This window comes from Notolepis coatsorum (assembly GCF_963971535.1).
Source record: "Notolepis coatsorum genome assembly, chromosome: 17".
Classification (NCBI taxonomy): domain Eukaryota; kingdom Metazoa; phylum Chordata; class Actinopteri; order Aulopiformes; family Paralepididae; genus Notolepis; species Notolepis coatsorum.
The window spans coordinates 2,098,217-2,123,004 of NC_140181.1; the positions used below are offsets into that span (position 1 = coordinate 2,098,217).

Sequence of the window (24,788 nt, forward strand, 5' to 3'; positions counted from 1 at the left end):
CTGGAGGTCCGTGATGGTGTCCTGTACCGCGTGACGAGGGACCAAGTGTCCAAGCAGAGGAGAACTCAGTGTTGCCGCTGAGTTTGAAGGACAAGGCATTGTCTGGCATCCATGATCTGGCGGGTCATCAGGGCCAGGATCGCACTCTTTCTCTTGCCAGGCAACGTTTTTATTGGCCAGATATGGAGAGGGATGTCAGAGCATATGTCAAGTGTTGTCAAAGATGTGTGTATGGGAAGTCCCCTGAGCCTGCTGCTCGTGCGCCCCTTGAAAGTATCAAGAGCTCCGCGCCGATGCAGTTAGTGTGTATGGATTTCTGGTCCGCTGAGGACAGCAATCAGCGGTCAGTGGACGTGTTGGTGGTGACTGACCATTTCACCAAGTTGGCGCAAGCGTTCCCATGCGCTAATCAGACGGCGAAACAAGTTGCCAGAAAGCTCTGGGACAACGTGTTTTGTGTGTACGGGTTCCCTGAGAGAATACACGCAGATCAAGGTGCCAATTTTGAGAGCAATTTGATTGCTGAGCTCCTCAGGTTGGCGGGAGTGGCCAAATCCCACACAACGGCCTATCACCCCATGGGTAACGGTGGGACAGAGCGCTTTAACCGCACTCTGGGGAACATGCTCCGCTCTCTCCCGCTTCGGAGGAAGCACCAGTGGCCGCAGCAGGTCCAGAGACTCACGTTTGCGTACAATGGCACTGTTCATGAGACTACGGGTTACGCGCCTTTCTTTTTGATGTTTGGCCGCATCCCTAGACTACCAGTGGATGTCATGTTCAGGCAGGTCCTGAATGACCCTGGAGTTGTAGATTACGATTCCTATGCTGGCTCCCTGCTTTCGTGTCTGAAGAGTGCCATGGAGATCGCTCAGAAGCACTCCACCGTTGAGCAACAGCACCAGACCCGACAGTACAACAAGCGTGTCAAGGTTACACACCTGTCTGTGGGGGATCGGGTTCTGGTAGCAAATCAGGGAGAGCGGGGAAAACGGAAGTTGGCTGACAAATGGGAGGATGGAGTGTATACAGTTGTTGGTGTCAACCCCAGTATCCATGTCTATAGGATTCAGGATGTAGGGGGGCGCACAAGGGTAGTGCACAGGAACCGTTTGCTGGAGGTCAACTTCTTGCTTTTTCCTGAGCTAGAGCAGGGGGAGGACGCCAGTGAGATTGGTCAGGCGTTTGATGACGGAGAGTCCGATGAAGGGGACTGTGATAGTAGTGACGGTATGGATCCTGTATCTGGAGTTTGGTCTGAGGGCGGTGTTGCACATGACCTGACCGACTCTGTGGAGGTAGAGGGGCCTGTGGTCTCGTCACTTACAGACTCTTTTGACTCTGTGTTGGCTGTGACAGATGGGTTAGGTCAGGTTAGCCCAGTAGCCAGTCCTGCAGGGGCCACTGCTCAATGTACACCTGACACACAGGCACAGCACACAGAGGTTTTTCACTCACCTGACATAGTTGTCATAGCTCACACCGATTCAGAGGCAGAGGCTTCTCACTCACCTGACATAGTTGTCACAGCTCACACTGATTCAGATGCAGGGGCTTCACACTCACCTGACATGGGTGTTGCGGTTCCCACTGATTTGCACCCTCACATAGGGAGTGATGGTCGGGTTAGGACACGTACAGGGAGAGTAGTGAGATCAGTGAACAGGTTGATAGAATCTATGGTTCAGATGCCATTTCTGAGAGGGGTGACGGGTTGAGTTGCGGTGGAGGTTGGGGTTCACCAAAGCCAGTTTTTTTTCTTTTGTATTGCTGGGTTGAGTAGGTGTCTATCAGACAGCTTTGAGGGCCATGAGTTGTGTGGCGTATCAGGCGTCATATTGATCTAAGGGAATTTTGAGATCTAATCAATTTTTTTATTCTCTGAACCTCTTTTGGGGGTGACTTTTGAGTCGAATGGGGGACTAGGTCCTTTTTCTCTGGTGCCAGGTCTAGGTTAGTGGTAGACTACCTATATATTTTTTTTCTCTTTTTATGTCCCTCTTGCTCTGCTGACACAGGATGTTGGTGAAATTTCAGGAGGGGTGAATGTAACAAGTGTCAATTGAACATTGTTTATTATTTTATTAAGGATTGAAATGTTACCAAATCCTGTTTACAATTGTTTACAAATGGTTATTATTATTTATTATTTCTTTATACCAAAGGCACTTTTATTTGAACGTAACTTGGAAAGTTCACGTTCAAGAGTGTAGCACTTCCGGGTCAAATATTTGCACGTGTTGGAAGCAACCTTCCGGTTTGAGTTCAGTTTGCAACGACAACTCAACGTGAGAGGTATGTGTATCACTGTGGCGCGCCGCACTATTGTGTTCACACTGTTGTATATATATTTTGTATAAGAATTGAATGTTGATGGATAATAATTACTCGATAGTGTTGTGACGAACGGTGTGGTTATATAATATGCACAATTGAAGGTCTTAGTCTGTGTATTTCACCGAGGCAATATAGTCAACTATTGTTCTCTGTCAACAGACGTGACTGAGAGCACATGTGTGACGCTGTTTCCTTTTGTGGCAATTCCACCACTCGTTCCATGCAGGTATGTGCCTTAATTTGATTTATTGTGCGAATATAATTGTTTATCAGTTTGCAACGACAACTCAACGTGAGAGACGTGACTGAGAGCACATGTGTGACGCTGTTTCCTTTTGTGGCAATTCCACCACTCGTTCCATGCAGGTGGTCTCCATTGCAGATCATCCAATAAATGGTTGAACAGTGTCCACGTGTGCCGACTCGTCCCTAAGCATCACACACCAGAACACAACGCAACAGGATACACGGCAGAACGTCCGTTACATATACACCAACCTATCAATTAAGCAATGCAACTTGAAATTTGGCCCTCTTATTACACATGTGATCCGGATATGGCGTGAAACACAATTTTTTTTTAAAGACACCACTTGAGTACCACAGATATCACAAGTTCTTTTATGAAAGGGAGACATCGAGAGGATTTGTCACAGACTTTTACCGTCACTTACTTACATCTTCGTATGAAGCCCTTCCCCTAGACTCAGTTTGGAGGAGGGATATACCAGACCTGGGGGTAGATTTTGATTGGGCTGAGGTCTGGGCTATCGTCACGTAACCCGGATCATCAACAGATTAATCTTAATTTTATTCATAGGACTTACCTAACTCCTATTCGATTGAACCGTATGGGGCTTAAACAAGACTATCGATGTTCCTTATGTACAAACGGTGATGATGGTACATTTATGCATATGTATTGGGAATGTCCGCCTGTTAAGATATTTTGGGAAGAAATAACCACACTATCATCAGGATTTTTGTATTTGACAATAGCTGTAATGCCTTCTGTATTGCTGCTGAATGATGTCTCTCAGGTATCACACTCTGTACACATAAAGAGGCTAATCTTGTCCGGTACTACGGCTGCCAAAAAGCTAATAGCATCACGCTGGATTCAACCTGATAAAATGTGCCGGAGGGTATGGATTCTTACATATCTTGATGTGATTTACCTGGAAATATCTACCGCACGAATTCTAGGTATTAATGAAGCCAGCATAAAAATCTGGTTAGGGGTGGTGGAGAGGATAAAACATTATATGAACTATTAATCCTTGGTATCAAACGAAATAATGGATGTATTCAAGGGGGGTCCGGTGGGGGGGAAGTACGAGTAAGAGCATGTATGTGTTTTATAGTGGATTTCTACTGTAAAGGTTTGTATGTCATGTCAAAAATAAATAAAAAATATTAAAAACATTTGTTAAAAAATAAAAAAATAAATAAAAATGAATTATAAACAAAAGGTCAAGAGCAATGTGTTTGGTTAGCAGACATGTCCAAAAAAGGAGTAGAGGGAAGCTAAGCTTATTGATCCCTACCCCCTTACATTTATATTTGTTCTTCCATTCATTTTACTAGATATAACATAATTTAGTATATTACACTATAGAATATACTTTTAATTATATTAAACAAAATTTAAAAATAAAACTTGATTCACTTGACAGCAGTGAATATAGTACAGCACTACATAACACAATATAACATAACTTTGTTTATCCTCATTACTCATTTCTGTATTTCTCTAATGTGTCAGGATGGAGGTAGGTGAGTTCCAATTGTTGTAGGCAATCACAGAGACGGAGAAGGTATACTCTTGAACAGGTTCGACTTTAATAGTAAAGAACACAAAGAGTAATACTAGGATACTATGTCAAGGCAAGGGAACGAGAGAATTAGATAATGGAGCTTAGTGGTGGTCCAGAACAGGAACCGCCCGCGTTATCTCCGAACGCCTAAAGTGAAGACCTGACAAATGACAAGCAGAGGAAAGGAATGTTATATAGCCACCAAATACCAACATTCCACACACACCCCCGTGACAGCCAATCAGAAGCCAACCCCTAATTGACAGCACTAAATGACAGGGAAAACAAGTGACAGTAACCAAGTGACAGATGACAGAGAAGGTGGGAGGTTCCCGACCGTAGTCAAGAACCAGAATCGTAACAGTACCCTCCCCCGACGAACGGCACCAGACGTTCACCTGGGGGCCTCGGGATTCAGCCGCCGGAAATCATCGATCAGGCTGGGATCTAAAATATCCCTTTGAGGCACCCAAGAACGCTCTTCTATCCCGTACCCCTGCCAATCCACCAAGAACTGAAACCCCCTACCCCTCCGCCTACAACCCAGTATCCTCCGCACCGTGTAAATGGGCTGACCACCCATAAACCGAGGCGGAGGAACCTTAGGCAGTGGCGGGGCCAAGGGCGATGAGAGGAACGGCTTCAACAGGGACACATGAAACGTCGGATGAACCCTCATAGAACTCGGAAGCCGTAGCCTGTAAGCCACAGGATTCACCCGACGTACCACCTTAAAGGGTCCTATAAAGCGAGGAGCCAGCTTCCTGGATTCCACCCGGAGAGGGAGATCCCGGGTGGAAAGCCAAACCCGCTGCCCAGGACGGTAAACCGGAGCCGGACGACGCTTGCGGTTAGCCTGCCGCTGGGTACTAACCGAAACCTTCTGCAGCGCCGCCCGGACCCGCTTCCACGTCCTGCGGCAGCGAGCCACATGTGCCTGGGCCGAGGGCACCTCCGCCTCCTGCTCCTGCTCGGGAAACAAAGGAGGTTGAAAACCATACTGACACTGAAAGGGAGACATACCGGTAGAGGAGGAGAGGAGGGTATTATGCGCGTACTCAGCCCATGCCAACCTCCTACTCCACGTTGCCGGACGTAACATCTCAAGACCCCCTCCAGGTCCTGGTTGACGTACTCTGTCTGCCCATTCGACTGCGGATGAAACCCAGACGAAAGGCTGACGGAGGCGCCGAGACCGGCGGCAAACGCCTTCCAGAACCTGGAAGCGAACTGAGGACCCCGGTCCGACACGATATCCACCGGAAGCCCGTGGACCCGAAAGACATGCTGTATCACCAGATCAGCAGTCTCACGGGCCGATGGAAGCTTGGGGAGAGGAACAAAATGAGCCGCCTTCGAGAACCGGTCCACCACCACCAAATGGCGGTGAACCCGTCCGAAAGGGGGAGGCCAGAAATAAAGTCCAGGGATATGTGCGACCAGGGCCGTTTAGGAATACGAACTGGCCGGAGGAGACCTGCCAGTGCACGGCAAGAGGTCTTACTGCGCGCGCACATCGGGCAGGCCGCCACAAAGGAACGCGTATCCCCCTCCACTGTCGGCCACCAGAACCTCCTACGGATAAATTCCAGGGTCCTGGTGGCCCCAGGGTGGCTGGTGAGGGATGAGGCATGTGCCCACTGCAGCAAACGTGAGCGTGCCGCCTTGGGCACATACGACCGCCCCGGAGGGCCCCCGCCAGGATCGGGCTCCCGCGTCAGCGCCGACCTTACCACCTTATCTATGCCCCAAGACACGGGTGCCAAAATCAAGGCCGGTGGAATAATGGGATGGGGCTGCTCCTCCCGGCCAGGAAGATCAAACTGGCGCGATAACGCGTCGGGTTTGATATTCTTGGACCCGGGTCTATAGGAGATGGAAAAATCGAAATCGTGTGAAGAATAACGCCCACCTGACCTGGCGAGCGTTAAGGCGTTTAGCCCCTTGGATGTAAGCCAAGTTCTTATGATCGGTCCAAACAATGAAAGGATGTGCCGCCCCCTCCAACCAATGTCTCCATTCCTCCAGTGCCAATTTGATGAGCCAACAACTCCCGATTACCCACGTCGTAGTTGCGCTCGGCTGATGACAGACGGCGAGAAAAAAAAGCACACGGGTGCACTTTCCCATCCTTTAAGCACCTCTGAGAGAGCACCCCCCCCACAGCGATGTCAGAGGCATCCACCTCCACAATGAACGGAACCTCTGCATCGTGGCGGATCAATACAGGAGCGGATGTAAACCAACATTTGAGATCGCAGAAGGCCGACTCTGCCCTAGGCGACCATTCAAAGCCAGGGAGAGAGGCCTTAGTGAGAGCTGTTTACGGATTGGCTAAGGCGCTAAAGTTGTGAATAAAGCGCCTGTAAAAATTTGCAAAGCCCAAAAACCGTTGTAACCCCTTGAGCGACGAAGGCCGTGGCCAGTCCAAGACTGCACTCACCTTGGCCGAATCCATGCATAGATCACCCTTCGTCAACACAAAGCCCAGGAAGGAAACGGTATCAGTGTGAAACACACACTTCTCAGCCTTAACGAATAGTTGATGCTTGAGGAGACGGTCTAGCACCTCCCGAACATGCAGTTGGTGTTGCACCATATCGCGAGAAAAAATTTGGATATCATCTAGGTAAACAAACACCGACACCCCAATCAAGTCTTGCAGCACGTCGTTAACCAGGGCTTGGAAGACTGCCGGAGCATTAGCCAAACCAAAGGGCATGACCAAATACTCATAGTGACCATTGGGTGTATTAAATGCAGTCTTCCACTCGTCTCCTTCTCTAATCCTGACCAGATTGTATGCATTACGTAAGTCAAGTTTAGAAAAGACCTGTGCCCCCTGTAAGCACTCAAAGGCCGTGTCCATGAGAGGTAAAGGATATCGGTTCTTGATGGAAACGTCATTCAATCCCCTATAATCAATGCATCCCCATCTTTTTTGTCAACAAAGAAGAAACCAGCGCCGGCCGGGGATGTGGAAGGACGTATGTGCCCCGCAAGCAATGCCTCCTCAATGTAGGTGTTCATGGCCAAGGTTTTGGGGCGTGAGAGAGAGAACATTCGCCCGCGAGGCGGGGAGGTACCGGGTAGAAGATTAATGGGACAGTCGTATGATCTATGAGGCGGTAGTGCCTTAGCACGCGTCTTGCTAAAAACGTCCGCCAGGTCCCAATAGATCTCAGGAACCCCTATCAAATCGGGATTAGAGGGTGGAACAGAATCTGCGACGCTCCCCACCACCCTGGAGAGAGAAGAAGGAGAAAAAAGAGAAGAGGGGAAGGGAGACAAGGGAGTGGACAAACTCTCGCTGATGACCGACTTCACGTCGACCTCCGTTGAGAGCTTGCCCGTGCTCCAATTAATATTCCGTACACATGAAGACAACCAGGGATGACCCAACACCATAACAGAATAGGGGGAGACAATAACAAATAATTGAACCCACTCCCACCCCCCACCCGCCACCCGGATGTGCATAGGAACAGTACGTTGTGTGACGCTCCCACTGCCCAGGGGCTGACCGTCCAGGGCGTAGACAGGAATGGGAACCCCCAACTCTTCTACCGGGATTCCCCATTCTCTCACCAACCCCAAGTGAATGAAATTGCCCGCCGCCCCTGAGTCAATGAGAGCCTTCGTTCCCCTAACGTTACCCCCACAGTTAACCGCCACCTCCAGAAATGTACGTGAGTCAGATGGTAGTGCTGGGGTGAGCCCACCTGCTGGCGCCCTCTCGAGGCCCGGCGGAGCACCTCCCCTTCCCGACTGGCGCCGAGTTGAGCCAGCCTGTTCCCGACAGCTGCCGAAACGATGACCGGTGCGGCCGCACCGGAAGCAGCGGCGCTCCTCGATGAAGATGTCAACAACGGGAGGAGAAAGGACACGTACCTGGGTAGTATCTTCACGCTCCCTCTCTCTCTCCCGATGTCGGTTGTCCATCCGTATGGCGGTGTTGATGAGCGTTTCCAGCTGCTCAGGGATCTCACGCACGGAGAACTCGTCTCGCATCCGTGCGGAGAGTCCCTTGAGAAATAGGACCACACAAGGAATTTCCGGCAAAGCCGCCTCCCGAGCCACGATCCGAAATTCGATGGTGTATTCTGAGACCGTGCGGGAGCCCTGCCGGCAAGCGAGAAGCCGCCCACCGGCCTCGAAGACCGAGAGTACTCGGGAAGTGTCGAATACCCTTCTCAACTCCCTGGTGAAGTCGTCCACACAGTCGCAGAGAGGCGAACCGCTCTCTAATTCGGCCGTAGCCCAGGAGAGTGCTTGACCGGTGAGGAGGGTGATAATATATGCGACTTGTGCTCTGGAAGAGGGGAATGAGCGTGGCTGCAGCTGGAACACGAGTGAGCACTGGGTGATGAACTCCCTGCATCCCTCTGGTGCATCCCGTGGCTCCTGGTTCCGATCCTGGTGCCAAAGAGCTCCCCGACTCTCCTCGGTGTTGAACGTGGTGTTGAACGCCGCCTCTCCTGCCGCCGTTTCACCCACCGTCGTCCTTACCCCCGCCACCTCGACTTGTGCCTGCTGGGCTGTGATGAGCGCCGACTGCGCCGTCTCCTGCGACGCAGTGACGATCCCGCCCAGCTGAACCAACTCTGCGCTGACCAGATGTTGGTGTTCCTCCATGCGCTCCTGTGCACTCTTCTGTGCCCGGAGCATCTCCATGATTGCCTCCATGGAACTCTGATGGTCAGGTCTTCTGTCAGGATGGAGGTAGGTGAGTTCCAATTGTTGTAGGCAATCACAGAGACGGAGAAGGTATACTCTTGAACAGGTTCGACTTTAATAGTAAAGAACACAAAGAGTAATACTAGGATACTATGCCAAGGCAAGGGAACGAGAGAATTAGATAATGGAGCTTAGTGGTGGTCCAGAACAGGAACCGCCTGCGTTATCTCTGAACGCCTAAAGTGAAGACCTGACAAATGACAAGCAGAGGAAAGGAATGTTATATAGCCACCAAATACCAACATTCCACACACACACCCATGACAGCCAATCAGAAGCCAACCCCTAATTGACAGAATTAAATGACAGGGAAAACAAGTGACAGTAACCAAGTGACAGATGACAGAGAAGGTGGGAGGTTCCCGACCGTAGTCAAGAACCAGAATCGTAACACTAATGTGTATTTTTTTAGCTGCTTTTTAAATTGTGCCACATGTTTACTAAAAAAAACATCAAAATCAGTCATGAGTAAATAAAACCGAAAATCGACTGTAATTCGAGCTTGTACCAAAGCCTTAAACAATGGCAACAACTCCCCACCTGAACCATATTTAATTAGATTTTTCCGACTTTTGTAAATTGACAATTTTGCCTGTCCCACTACAAAGTTCAACAGCTCCCATTTCATTGCATTTAATTTGTCCTTTTATAACCAGCACCAAAAATAAAAGCAGTTTTACTCCAACTCTCCCCACATTTGACAAACACAGATTCTACAACCTCAAAAAATACTTCAATTCTTTTACACTCCAAAAAACTGTGGAAAACAGACTCTGGTTCTTGACAAAAAGGACATTTGTTAGATACTGTTGGATTTAACTTGGAGACAAAACTATTGACTGCCACTGCTCCCTTCAGTATCCGCCACTGCAAGTCTCCTGACCTCTTGTTCAGTGGTGCTTTATATAACACCCTCCACACTGGTTTACATTCCTCCTGCACATTCAGTTTCTCTCTCCACACAGTGTCTGTTTTCCCACTCAGCATTTTTTTGTGTAGAGCGTGCACAAAAGTATTTAGCATTGCCTTCCCACTCAACATGTACAAGTCTGTAGATCCAACATTTTTGTAATCCAACAATGGTCCCATCAGTCCAGTTTGATCTATTTGGGGACTCAGTTCAGGAAAAGGATCTCCTGCATCAGGAATGTCTGTTCCACTTAGATAGTCCCGTAACATGTCCCACTCCTGATTACTCAGTCTTTCAGTCCACGCATTCAAAAAGTTTCTGGTTTGGCGACCCGACCTCAGAGAGGACACTTCCTCTGTGTTACGAAGTCCCGGGCCCGCTGCATCCACTATTTGTTTCATCTTTACTGCCCCAGCTGAAACTAAACGCTGGGTGAGACCAATCCTGCTTTCATTCTGAATGTCCAATCGGGCCCCATAGATTAAAGGCTCCTCCAATAGCCAAAACAGTGAACTTGTGGGTTCCGTTCTGCTCCATTTAAACAGCGTCCATGTTTTAAAAAGTCCTTGATAAAATGGAGTCAAATCACATAAACGTATAAAATGACATTCCAACAAAAACAAAGACACATCAAATTTCAAACCTTGTATTCTCCTTTAAATGGTGCTCATTACCGGTTTCCATACCACATCCTCATCCCTTCCTGCAATATAGCACTGGATGAATTGTAACCTCAAAGCCGCTTTCCTACTCTCCAAGTGAATCAGTCCCTGCCCTCCCTCCCTCCTCTTTCGGCAGGTAGAGCACACTCTGTGGGACCCAATGCAAACTATCCCAGAATAAATTTACCATGATGGACTGTATTTTTGATAATAGCCCAGCAGGGGGCTCCATACATTGTAATTTGTGCCAACATTTTGATGCCACCAAGTTATTAATTATCAATACTCTTCCTCTGTATGACATATGTGGTAAAAGCCACCGCCACTTTGCCAAACTCCCCTCCACCTTCTCCACCATTCCCTCCCAATTCAGTTTAACAGTCTGGTCATCTCCTAGATACACCCCCAGGTATTTTAGACCTCCCCTCTTCCAGCTTAAACCTCCTGGCAGCTTAGGGAGACCTACAGACCAACTCCCAACTGCTAATGCCTCGCTCTTTTCCCAATTTACTTTTGCAGCTGAGATTGTACCAAAAGTTCCAACAATACAGCCTAACCAGCTGTTTACATCCTCCTGACTCCTTATAATGACAATAATATCATCTGCATATGCAGACAAATTAAAATATGCATTAAAATCAGGTAAAACCATCCCATCAATACGTGAACGGATATTGTGCAGCATTGCTCACAATGCTCAATAGCAAGTGTGTAAAGCATGCCAGACATCGAACATCCTTGCCTTATGCCCCGAGTGGTTTTAAAAGGTTTACACAATCCACCATTAATTTTCAGCACACTGTCAGCGTTCTCATACAAAACCATAATCTTAGCAATGAAACCAGGGCCCTCATGTATCAACCTGACTTACGCACAGATATGTGCTTAAGCCGTGCGTACGACCATTCCTAAGCAAAGTGTGGGATTTATCTATTTGAACTTGTGCTTGACTTTGTGCGTATATTTAAGCACAGGTCGGACCATGCGTAGGTGGCGCCGGTGGTAGAATATTTTCACAACGCGGAAATAAGCACTGACTGTGCTCTTCGTAACTCAACTCGTTATTATTTTGCGCATATATTGCAGAAATACGGGAACGTTTTGATTATATTTAAAAGGTTTTGCCATTGTTAAACGTAATAAGTGGAACCCCGAAGCTGTAAGCAGAATACAAGTCATATGAACACCCACGATATAAAAACGCATTGCAATTAAAACAGACAGAGGTTATTTGTTGAGTGTATGTGTATACAAAACCCTTGCAATAAATGTGTCTTATGAATGAAAAGCATACATGCTCTGGACACAGAGCATATATCGTGTGGGTGATATTACAGAACTTCACTTATTTAGTTTTACAATGTCAAAGCCTAAATCAAAACGTTCCCGTATTTCTGCAATCTATGCGCAAAATAATAACGAGTTGAGTTCTAAAAAAGAACGTATTACATGCTGGTAGGCTGATAGAGTAAACTATGATATGAATATGAATATGATATGATCATATAAATACTGGTCCGTCCGCGAGGATATCGAGGACTCGGATAGCCATTAAGCCATTTGAGAATATAGGCGGCCTATAGCCTATACATATTATTTAATGTTTACATAAGCGTAAAGATACAACAGCTAGATTAATGATCAAGTTAGTTTACTGTATGCAGGCTTCGCAGGGCTGTATGTTATATATGCGCAAGTTACTGTTGCATAATGTAGGCTGGCTGCTATTATATGTAATTCATAGGCTACCTAATACCAACAACAAAATGGATTGTATCATATGCCTCTACACACATTATATTATACACATCATATTATATCTTGGTTCGGCAGCGCCTCTGTGAACAATCTCTCAGAGTTTGCTCCATCAATAAACGCGCATTTTGGCTGATAATGTGCCGGTGGCCGGAGTCTCATTCAGGCCTAATTGTATTTAATTCAATTGTAATGTTATTACTGGGGTATCTAAAACATCACAATGTAGATCAGGGTTATCCACTGAAGCCATAATGACTCTGATCAGAACCACGGGCTCATGACGAGCGCACACAATAGGCATTGTAGAGCGCAGAGTTGGCGTGCTGAAATTGATTTAATTTCAGTCATTACAGTGCTTAATGTCGGGTCATCTCTTGTCATTTATTTCTGTCAATGTGCTGGTTCTGTAGCAGGACTGGGTCAGTCAACATCCTTGGCTCCCGGCGCACCGAAGATTATACGTTCAAGTTCGGTCGGACCTCGGTGATCAATCTCGCTCTCAAAGTCTCTCAGAGTTCGCTTGGGTTAGTCCACTTTTCCACATTTCATGGGGGTGTGCCATTACCGTATATGGTTAATCGGGGCGGTTCTGGTATGCAAATACGTGAAAGTGTGCACGAGCCTCGGCGTAGGACCAAGGTGATATTTATCATGACAGGTGTGCGTAGGACCTGTGTACGCACGTGTGATGAATCCCGTTTTTTTTGTGCGTGCACACATTCTAAATTCTGTGCTTAAGTATGGAAATAGAACATTTTCTACGTCACGTTGATGAATGAGGGCCCAGGGCTGAGGCCAAACCTCTCTAAGACCTTCCACAGCTAACGGTGCTCAACCCGGTCAAAAGCCTTTTCTTGATCCAAAGAAACCAGACCAACATTTATGCCTAATGAATCAGAGACTTCCAAACGATCCAGAATCAGTGACACATTGTCAACAATAGACCTGCCGGGCACACAGTTGGTTTGTGTTTTGTGGACGACCTGGTCCATCACCTTCCTCAGTCTATTGGCCAGAGCTTTAGACAGCAACTTGTAATCCGAGCATAGCAGCACCACAGGACGCCAATTCTTTATCTCCTGAAGATCACCTTTCTTTGGCAGCAGAGCCAGAACTGCCCTCCTGCAGCTCTGAGGCAAAAAGGAGTCTTTAAAACTTTAATTAAAAACGTCCAAAACATCCCCTTCCAACTCAGTCCAGAACGCTCTATAAAACTCTGGTGGGAGTCCATCGATCCCAGGGGCCTTCCCTCCCTTCATGCCCTGCAATGCCACGCCCACTTCCTCTGCAGTTAGAGGACCCTCCAGCTCTGTGTTGGTCTCTTTTGAGACTCTGGGGCAGCCCATTGCAGAAGGAGTCAAACACCTCTTCATCCTCAACATATTCACTTTCAAACAAGTGAGAATAAAACTCCACAGCTCTCTGCCGGATCTCATTGTCTTCAGTCAACAGCTGTCCTGTGGCTGAGCGCATAGCATGAAAGAACCTGCTTTGTCCGTTTCTCTTTTCAAGACAAATAAAATACTTTGACGGAGAATCCATTAAAGCAGCGCTCTGAAAACGGGACCGAACCAGCGCCCCCTGCACTTTAGTGCCCAGCAAATCTGCCAGTATGGCTTTTTTAGTACTGAGATTCTCAACACAAACTCTGTTTCCTGTGAATCATGCAGCAAGCTGCATCTCCACTAGTTCAGTCTCGAAATCTCTCATAGATTTGGCAATGTCACGAGAAACGTTGAGAGTGTACTGTTGACACAACTGTCTTATCTCCACTTTGCCACAATCCAGTAGCGGCTCCTGGGTCGCAATGTATATCATTTTAAACAACTCACCATTCATTCATTATGCATCAGCAGCAGCTAAATTAATGTTATAGTTCACAACAACACAGCAGCGCGTTTTGCATCGCTAGCCTATTATCGTCTCAGCAAGCACAGTCAATAATTTCCGTAGCCGCATTTCTCGGAGACAGCTGTGTAGCGAGAGCGAGAGAGAGAGAGCGAGAGAGACTTACTGTTTAGTTGAAACGTTCAGGGCAGGAGGGCTTGATAAAGTGTATAATCCACTGTTGATGTATATCCAGACCACTGTCCACTGTCCAGACTGCATCCGCCATATAGCTTGTTAGCCAAGTGTTAGCTGTTAGTGTTAGCACCACACCACACAAGCACAAGTACTTGATTTCTTTGTCCATTTCCGCGTCGAACAGACAGCAAACTACCTGGCGTTCTATCGCCCTGCTCTAAGACAAACTCTAACCTTAACCAACTTTGAAAGAGTGCCTAAGCTTAACCGTCGAAAGAACTTGCAGTCACGCTCTAAGACAAATAGCTGCATCTGATCTCACAACAACACAACTATCTTTACCAAGCTAGAAAACCTAAAATTGGAACATAGAAAAGTGGCGTCGGCCAATCAGAGAGCGTCTCCGCGAAATGCTGCTACGGAAAAAAGTACTGGCGTCGGCCAATCAGAGAGCGTCTCCGCGAAATGCGGCTAAGGAAATTCTTGACGCTGCTGCCTAGACCGCTTCAAATCGCGCCCGGGTTCCAACATAATAGTCATATTTCAACGCACAACGCGTTACGCACTGATTGGCTGCGACGGATACAGCGATCAAACAGTGACGCGCACTCAGAGCGCTATTGCGTCTATCCCGGGCCGAGAAATACAAAAAAATAAAAAAAAGTGAGTCACTTCCTGTTCAGGAAAACGAGTATTTTTTTTTTTATATATTAACGTTATATTGTGCATTGGAAACACAAACATACTTAAAATGAGTAAATATTATTCATTTTAAACATGTTTATATTATTTATAGGGCTATAAAACAAAAAACTAAAAAAAAAATTTTCTTGTTCTTCTCTCATATAACCAGGGGCCTGAGGGGGGGCGGCGCCCGAGCGCCCCTAGTGGCGAGCCGCCACTGCCACAATCCCACCACTGCTTTAATGATTCAAAATTATTTGTTCTTGTTTTAAAAACTTTCCAAAAAAATACAAAAGATTCTTTAAAATTAACATCTAATAATATAATAATAATAATAATAATAATAATAATAATAATAATAATAATAATAATAATAATAATAATAATAATAATAATAATAATAATAATAATAATAATAATAATAATAATAATAATAATAATAATAATAATAATAATAATAATAATAATAATAATAATAATAATAATAATAATAATAATAATAATAATAATGCAGGACCTGCTCAGAGGTCTTTAATTGGCATGCAATTATCCTCAACACACACACACACACCGGAACACACGCATGCATTGTCTCTGTAGGATCGCCGATGCGATTCGTCTCTGCGATTAACCCATCCTGTCGTCCTTCCCCCCCAAGGGCAGCTGGGAGCAGACAGGCGTCAACGTGAGCCGCGCCAGGGGACCAATACAAGTGCTCCTGTCCGTCTTCGTCAAGGACGCCACAGCGTTAGCGATCTGTTGTTGTGCATGTTTTTCCATTGGGTTTATCTTATCGGGGGGGAAACCCTTGCGAGCACGGGGAGAACATGCAAACTCCACACAGAAAGGCCTGGGAGATACCCCACCTGGGTACCTGGCATCATGGAAACCTGGTCCCCAAGCGGGAATCGAACCCTGGACCTTCTTGCTGTGAGGCGACAGTGTTAACCACTACACCACTGTGCCGCCAATGCCGTTAAAATGCCACAGGACAGTGCCGTTAAAATGCCAGTATGCAGATTTATGTTTTACATTTGAAATAACAACACTACAACACACCATAGAGTGGTCAGAAAAACCCACAGGGATTATTCTGCATTCTTTAAAAATGCTGAGATGGTGTTTGAAACAGTAAAATCTGTCCAACCTGGCCAAAAAAATGATATTCTCCCTGCTCTGGACCCAAGTGTACTGTCTGTTTTTTCCATGTATTTCTCTCCATACATCACTCAAACTGTGAGCCTCTATCATCTTTTGTATGGCTCTCTTTGAAGGGCCATGAGGTTCACAATGATTCCTGTCCAGCTGATCATTTTCTGTACAATTAAAATCCCCTCCTAAAAATAAAACATCTTCAGGTTCACACTGGCTTAAAACCACACTGAGTTCACTTAAGAACTGAACTCTGGCAGGTCCTAAATTGGGAGCATATACATTTATAAATACAATATTAAAACTCTCATATTTGACTCTGATCACCATCAATCTGCCCTTCACTATTTCCTCTACCTTATACGATCACACAGTTGTCACACAGACCACTGCTACTCTCCTGTGTTTTTCTCACAGACACAGCAGCACTGTATGTTTGTTTCTCACAGCCCCATTCTACCTGCAGCTCACCTGTAGTACTGTCTGTCTGTTTCTCACAGGCCCCTTCTACCTGCAGGGTTCCGGCTTCAACATGGGTGGTCGCATTTTACCCAGCTCCCGTATCCAACGCAACAGAACAACAACAACAAAGTATTTTGCGCATTTTCTACTTTCCCTCCTGTGGACTATGGACTTGTACCTGAATTCACAATTCAAGCAACAACTCCAGACAGAAGTGGAGGGTAGCGAAAACGCAAAACAGCAGTCCCATTGCGACTTCTACTTGTTAACGGGCACGGAGAGGAAGCATCCAGCGTTTGGAGCAACGGCTATCCACACAGTACTTACTGCGAATCCGGAACGCAAGAAATTACCCCCGACTGGCAAGTTTAATAGGAAATCAATGTTTCTATTAACTTGTTCCCTTATCATTTGTTTGGTTGCTTCAACTCTGCAGCCAGCCGTCCTAACTCTGGGCAAACAGAGAAGCTGCAACTGGTCCATCCTAAATAGCCAGATGGGGGTGGTGGACCAAACCATGTCACAGGAGATGTCGGGGGGGGGGGGTTCCTTGTATTGTGATTTAGTTTATTATATGTATTTTCCTTATTACTTAAGATTATTGGTTGTTTAGTTCGGTAGACATGTTATATGTTTGTTTATTGTTTATTTGATTAATGTGCATTTTTAAGATAGTAGAGTAAAATATTAATTAATCAATTAGCCTGCCTATGTTTGTGTCTGGCCAGGACCTATATATAGTTTGAGTTCTCTTTTGTGTGTGGTCTTCCGTTCTGTTCAGGTCTGTTTTTGTCCTGCTATATTATTTGGACCATTTATGTTATATTTAAATTATGTTTTTGAAATGGGTAAAATAAAACCCTTCTTTTTGCCAAAACCACTGTGTCCTCCTTGTCTGGCTGCTTGGTCCCTTACACTATTATATCTGCTCATGTCGGGTGACATACACCAGAACCCTGGACCCGTAATGACACGGAACCAGAGACGACAGTTAGGTCTGCTGACCCAGGAAGCGGCAGCTAGCACCGCTAGCATCGCTAGCATCGCGGGACCAAAACAGCAAGGCATCGCCCGATGGCCGGCGAGCTAGCCGGCGAGCTAACCGGGCTAACCGGGCTAACAGCAATGGACAAAGGACCCAGGAAGCTAACGGAGCTAACAGGGCTAACAACAATGGACATAGGACCCCATCCCCCCCTCCCCACCTACCGCCACCCGGAGGACCAGACACCACAGACAATCAACTCCTTAAACTCGACGACATAAACCAAATAACGAATACAAATGGACTTCACATATTTCACACAAACAGCCTGAGACCCAAACTGGCTGAAATCAGACATTTGTTTTTAAACGGTAAGGCTAACATATTGTGTTTCACAGAAACAACACTAGACACATCTGTACAGGATCCAGAGATTGAAATCGAGAACTATTCAATAGTCAGGAGGGATAGAAACCAGTATGGAGGTGGCGTCTGTGTGTATATTCACAAAGATACCAAATTCATCAACCGTCCTGATCTTAACCATGACGAGATTGAAAGTGTATGGATTGAAATCTTATTTGAAAGGGCGAAATCAGTACTAGTAGGCACAATCTATAGAGCGCCAGAACACAGTGGCTTCTATGACATACTTGATGGGTGTTTAGCTGGGGTGGAGGGCGTAGAAAAAATCCTTATTGGGGACTGGAACACGGACATGCTACGTAAAGCAGCACCTGTCTTCAAGGCCTTCAGTAGGTTGTGTGATCTGCACGGCCTCAGCCAGCTAATCACCCAACCCACAAGGGTATGTGAATCAACTCAGACTACCATTGACCTCATCCTGACCTCTGACAAGTCCAAGATCTCTAATAAAGGGGTTATAGCATGCGGGTTAAGTGATCATTATATGATATTCTGTACCCACAAAAAGCTAAAGCAAAAGGCTGGCTGTCACAAAACAGTCACATCTAGAGACCTCAAAACCTACTCTAGAGAGGCCTTTAACCTTGAACTGGAGAGCATGGACTGGTCAGATGAGCTCAATGAAGGTTGAAGAAACCTGGCTTGGCTTCAAAACCAAATTTTCAACAATACTAAACAACATGGCCCCCCTAACAACCACCAGGGTAAAAAATCACGCTGAGCCGTGGATGCACACTGAAATACTGACCGCTATGAAAGCCAGAGACAAAAAATGCTCTGAGTTTCGTAAAAGTCAGTCAAAGCTTACCAAAAGCACGAGCAGTGAACTCCAAGCCCACGTGACTGAACTCAAACTAAAAAGAAACAGACTAAGAAATGACATAAACTCCATGATCAAAACTGCTAAAACATATGCCTAGCCGTGGATAGGAGGGACTTGTTGAGGCAACGTCAAATTTAATTTTTACATCTTATGAAAGTACAGATTCATACCTTCAAAATAAGCCATCACTTGAACATTTTGGTGGGATACTTTTCAAGCTACTTCCTATGAATCATGGTGATATCACACAAACGTATTCAGAGAAAATGGCCTTGGAACCTTCTGGAGAGTTTCACACTTGTGTGTTAAACAACTACAACCCTACCCATAATGCATTGTATTCCATGGCCCCCTCTCTCGCTGGGGACATTAACACCTTGCGTCAGGCTCTTTTGTTATGGCAATGACTCTGTCTTGTGGCAAGTTGTTGTGGTAGTTGAAGTATTTGCAAATTATATTGAATCATATTGGAAATTCAAACAGTGTATAGTTTCTGGCTGTGGGGGGGGTCCTCTTTTCCCATTTCATTTATTTTTCAAATGTTGTTTTGCCGGTCAATGGTAAATGTAGCCAAACTAACACTGGGGTTTAAAATAAAACTATTGAATCAAAATAACTGTTTTGTTTCATAGTGTGACTTGTCGTACAGACCTTGTAAGTCTAAAAGCTGTAGTGTGGTAGTGAAAGGTTAATCTTCTGTAGTGTGGTAGTGAAAGGTTAACCTTCTGTAGTGTGGTAGTGAAAGGTTAACGTTCTGTAGTGTGGTAGTGAAAGAGTTAACCTTCTGTAGTGTGGTAGTGAAAGGTTAACGTAAGGTTATGTATATAACCAAGTTCTATGAATTCTGGTGACGCTCAGGACGGGAGGGAGACGGATCCGACCGTGCGAAGAGGAACTCGAGCAACTCAACGCACAGGGTGAGCAGACCGTGGCTTGACCCCACGACTACGCACACGCACAACCCGCATGCCACCAAGGAACGAACGGAAGGAACAACCCTCGTTACTGCCCCCAAAATCACAGGGTCAAGAGCAACTCAACCCTGTGGCAAGGCCGTAGCAGCGGAGCGCGAAGGAAGACCCAGACCCACTGAAGGGACTGGATCCCCTGGAAAAAGGGGGCCCGGAAAGGTCAATGACGCCAAGCATCAAGACCTCACCAGGCGGTCACTTAGTGACACCGCCCCCCACATCGCCAGCGTATTCGGACAGGGCCCCTCCAAGAGCGGGCCCTTCCCCCCACTAGTACGCCGCCTGGCACACTGACCCTGCAACACAGGCAGTCAGCATGGCCGTAACTTGAAGCACTCAAAAGGCTAAACCATAGCGGAAGGAGGCAGCGCACCGGGGAGACGACCCCAGAGGGGTCGATCCCTTAAACCAGGCAGCAGGCTTTAGACCCGAGCCTGGAGCACTGCGGACGAGACAGGCGCCAAAGGGGTCAACTGAAAACAGCACCCCGGCGGAAGGGGCATATGCTGGCATTGTTGCGCACCATGACAAAGCCTCCACCAAAAAAAACCCACCCAGAGGGGTCGAGGCAGAGAAGGCTGACACGATTGGCAGACGTCATGAACGTGCAGGGGCACACTCAACCGGGTAACCCGGGAGTTGACTCTGCTCCAACACACCAGGGAATCAACCACCCTCTTGGTACCACAGGCGGTGGTTGTTCCTATAACCCCTCAAGAAAAAACTCCAAAACACACCGGCTACACCGCAGTACAAGTGTTTCAGTTTTCAAAAAAGGGTTATTCCAGGCCTACGGGTCGACGAAACACAACTTCGGACCGGGCCCGGCGGCTCGGGAAGCACACAGGGCTACCAGAGGAGGTCCATAAGACCACCCCAACAGCCCCCTCTTCGCCATGAGTGAGAGAGGAGCGAAAAGAATGGAGAACCAGCCCCTTCATGATAGCGCAGGGTACAACCTGTACCCAACAAAGGGTCTCCATAACGCCCAACCCTGTGACACCCGGGCCGACCCGGCATTTTCCCCCCCGAAAAAAAGCACAAGTCCCTCAGGGTACGAGAACAGCAGATCTGCGTCCCCGGCGGACAACGGGTTAACTGACCTGGACCAGCGCGACCAGAACCAGTCCCGTGCCCTAACCACGCCGACATCCCCACTCCAGGAGAGGGGGTAGGTATGCGTGTCGGTCTAAAACATGAAAAGAGGGCGCCACCCAGACGGTCCCATTCGTACCGCGCTCAGTGGCCCACCCCAAGGGAGTGAGACCCCTCTACCTATGTTCTGATCTATTCCGTTAACATCCCCCAGATATGAACGAGAATCCGTCGAGACCCAGTAACAGGCGCTCGGAAGAGGAAAAAATCCCCCATCCCAGTTGCCCTATAAAAACGCTGTTTTAATAACGAGCAACCAAGGCGTACTAGCCTCCTGCGTGATTCTTTTTTTTTTTAAACTTAAATTTTTATTTAACACTTATGGACATACAACATAACATTTATATTGACATCCATAACATGACATACATATATGGGTACTTTCCTGAAATAAAAAATTAAACACATCATAAAACAACACTGTTCAACAGACCTAAATAATAAAGTACAAAAATCATAAAATACTTGTCATACCCAACATAAATAATAATGGGAAAAAAAACGAACTAAAGCAAAGGTGTGTGACACGGGTTCAGAGACCCCCCTTGAGCTTCTTTCCTCCTTTATCCTTCGCCCTCTTGTGTTGTATTTGGTTCCTCCTCTGTGATGTCGTTTTCGTTCCCCTTGTAATCCTCCCACTTTCCCCATCTTTCTCCAAATTTCTCTTCCTGTAATCTCAGCATGTGTGTTATCCTCTCCATATCCTGTATCTCTTCCACTATTCCTACCCATTGTTCTATTGTCGGTGGGTTTTCTTTGTACCACAGTCTTGTTATTGCTTTTCTGGCCGCTATCAACATTATTTTTATTAAATATTTGTCCCCCCCTTGTATTCCCTCGTGTGTCAGGTCTCCTAAGTAAAGCACCAGTCCTGTTTGTGGTAACCCGTATCCTAATATTCTGATCATTGCCTCCCCTATCTCCTCCCAATACCCCTTCAGCTTCTGACATCCCCAGAATATGTGTGTGTGATTTGCCCCCTCCTTCCCACACATCCTCCAGCATGCTCTTTGTGTTGGTGCATATTTTCCCTTCAGCTCTGGGGTTATAAAGAATCTGATTATGTTTTTCCATCCAAACTCTTTCCATATCCTCGATCCTGTTGTTGAATGTTGCACCTCGCATATGTTCCCCCATTCCTTCCCTGTTATTTCTATCTCTAGCTCTCTCTCCCATTTCTCCCTTATGTAATCAGTCGTGTGTCCCTTGCTGTTCATTATAGCCCGGTATATTGCTGATATTACTCTTCCTTGCCCCCCTTCGTATGCCCATACTATCATCTTGATTATTCCATTCTGTTCTTCGTCTTTGGCCCCCCTTATTTCTTTGTTGTAGTAGTCTCTAACCTGTAGATATCTGAAGTGGTCCCTGTTTTCTAGTCCAAATTTCTCCTTTAATTTTTGTAGTGTCTGCATTTCCCCCTTCTCTATCATTTTGCATATCGCTGTTGCCCCCCCCCCTCTCCCACCTTCTGAATCCATGGTCCAACCTCCCTGGTTTGAATCTCTTGTCATGTGCTACCCATCTCAGAACCCCTGACTGCTTCTCCAATTTGTGTGTTTTTACTACTCTGTTCCATATGGTCAAGGTGCATTTGGTGATTGGATCTAATAGTCCCTCTTTTTCTTTAAATAGTTCCCTATCTCCCACCAGAGCTTGTACCTTGTATCCCTCCCCTTCTTTTTCAATGTCTTTCCATCTTGCCTCATATCTGTCGTTACACCAGCACGTCACTGCTCTCAGTTGTGCTGCATAGTAATAATCGTGTAGGCTGGGTACTGCTATCCTTCCCTCTTCCTTTGGTAGTTGTAGTGTTTTATATCTGACCCGTGGTCTTCTCCCCGCCCATATGAACCTTGATATCAGTCTGTCCCACTCCCTGAATTGATTCTGTGGTATTTGTATCGGTAGTGACTGGAATAGGTACAGTAACCTTGATAGTATGTTCATTTTAATGACCTCTATTCTTGAATTGAAGTCCAAGGGCATTACTGTCCATCTCTCTAAGTCTCTCTTGATGTTCTGATTTATCTGTGTATAGTTCGCCTCAAACAGTTTCCCCACCCCTCTCGTGATGTTCACCCCTAAGTATTTAATCTTGTCCATGTCCCATCTTATCCCGTACTGTTCCCTAATTTCCGTCGTTGGGGTATAGTTCCATGCTAAGGTCTGTGTCTTTGTCACGTTTAGTTTGTATCCTGAGTAGTGGCCATATTCCTTCAGTAGATCCATCAGTGCCGGGAAGCTCTTGTCTGGTTGCCTCATGTATACTATCACGTCGTCCGCAAATAGGCCTAGTTTATATTCCGTTCCCTTTATCCTTACTCCCTTAATGTCCTCGGTCTGTCTGACCAGTTGTGCCAGTGGTTCTATGAAAACGGTGAAGAGCGTTGGTGAGAGACAACATCCCTGTCTGGTAGCCCTCTCTAATCTGATCCTATCCGTCAGGCTGCCATTCACCTTAACCCTCGCTGTCGGTTCTTGATATAGCGCCTTGATCATCTTCATCGCCCTCCCGTAAGTCCGAACCTCATCAATGTTTTATATAAAAATGTCCAGCTCACACTGTCGAATGCTTTTTCTGCATCTAGGCTAATCAGTACCGCGCTACCACCTTGTTTTTGTATCTCCTCTACTATGTGTAATGTCTTTCTCACGTTGTCCTGTGTCTGTCTCCCTTTAATAAATCCAGTTTGATCTTCATCTATAATGTCTGGCATAAACGTCTCAAATCTCTTTGATATTATTGATGTATACATCTTGTAATCCACGTTGAGTATGGACACAGGACTGAAACTACTACATAATTCTCTATCCTTCCCTTCCTTCGGTATCGTGGTGATTATGGCTTCCTTCCACGAGGGGGGCATTTTGCCCTCCTCCATCGTGTGTCTGAACGCCGCCCCTAACATGGGTGCTAATTCCGTTCTAAATGCCTTATAGAATTCCGATGGGAATCCGTCGCTCCCCGGAGACTTGTTGTTTTTAGCTCTACTAATTGCCTCTTCCAGTTCTCGTTCCGTAATTATTTTATTTAATTCTTCATTCTGTTCTTTCCCTATCGATGGTAACTCTAGCTTCTCCAGATATGCCTCTATTTCCTCGTCTCCCGCTGCTTTTGGCTGTGTGTATAGTTTCTCATAGTATTCTCTAAATGTCCTCTCTATTTCAGCTGGGTCTCTCAATATTTCATTAGTCTTTGTATCCCTTATTGTGTGTATCGTGTTCAACTTCTGTTGCGTCCTAATTCTCCTAGCCAACAGTCTGGTCGCTTTTGGTCCCCCTTCATAGTACGTTTGTTTCACGAACCTCGCCTTCTTTTCTATTTCCGTCAATAATTCCCTATTTATCCTGGCCTTTACTTCTTTGATTTCTCCGAGCGTTTCCTGTTCTTTTGATATCTGGTGTCTCCCCTCTAGCTTCTTCAGTTTCCCTATCAGATTGTGATATGTCTCCGTTCTGGCCTTCTTCAGCATTGCTGTCTTCTCCATCAATTTCCCCCTTATCACCACCTTCAGTGTGTCCCATAGAATGTTCGGATCTACCGTCCCGTTGTCATTTTCTTCCTTATACCTGGCTATCTCCTCCTTGATCTGACTCACCACCCCCTTGTTATTTAATATTCCTACATTTAGTCTCCAGATCGTGTTCCTCCGTCTCCCTTCTAGATCTACTGTCAGATATATGGCACTGTGATCCGATATGTCCGCTACTCCTATTCTGCTCTCCCGTACCCTGTAACTGTCCCCCGTCGTCATCAAAAAGTAGTCTATTCTCGCATATGTCACGTGCGGGTGTGAGTAATGTGTGTATTCCCTGTCCATGGCGTGCATCCCCCTCCAAACATCTGTAATTCCCATTTCCGTCATCTGAATATTCATATA

The 24,788-nt window shown here is 46.3% G+C and overlaps 1 protein-coding gene across 1 annotated transcript in view; it reads left to right on the top strand.

Annotated features, from left to right (window-relative positions):
- Positions 1-578: 578 nt before the first annotated feature.
- LOC311243433 (importin-13-like) overlaps positions 579-24,788 on the top strand; it is a gene marked incomplete at both ends in the record, with an annotated part of 159,906 nt that continues 135,696 nt past the window's right edge. Inside the window, 1 exon segment of the mRNA XM_084332664.1 lies at positions 579-1,298. Coding sequence (XP_084188790.1) covers positions 579-1,298 — 720 coding nt within the window.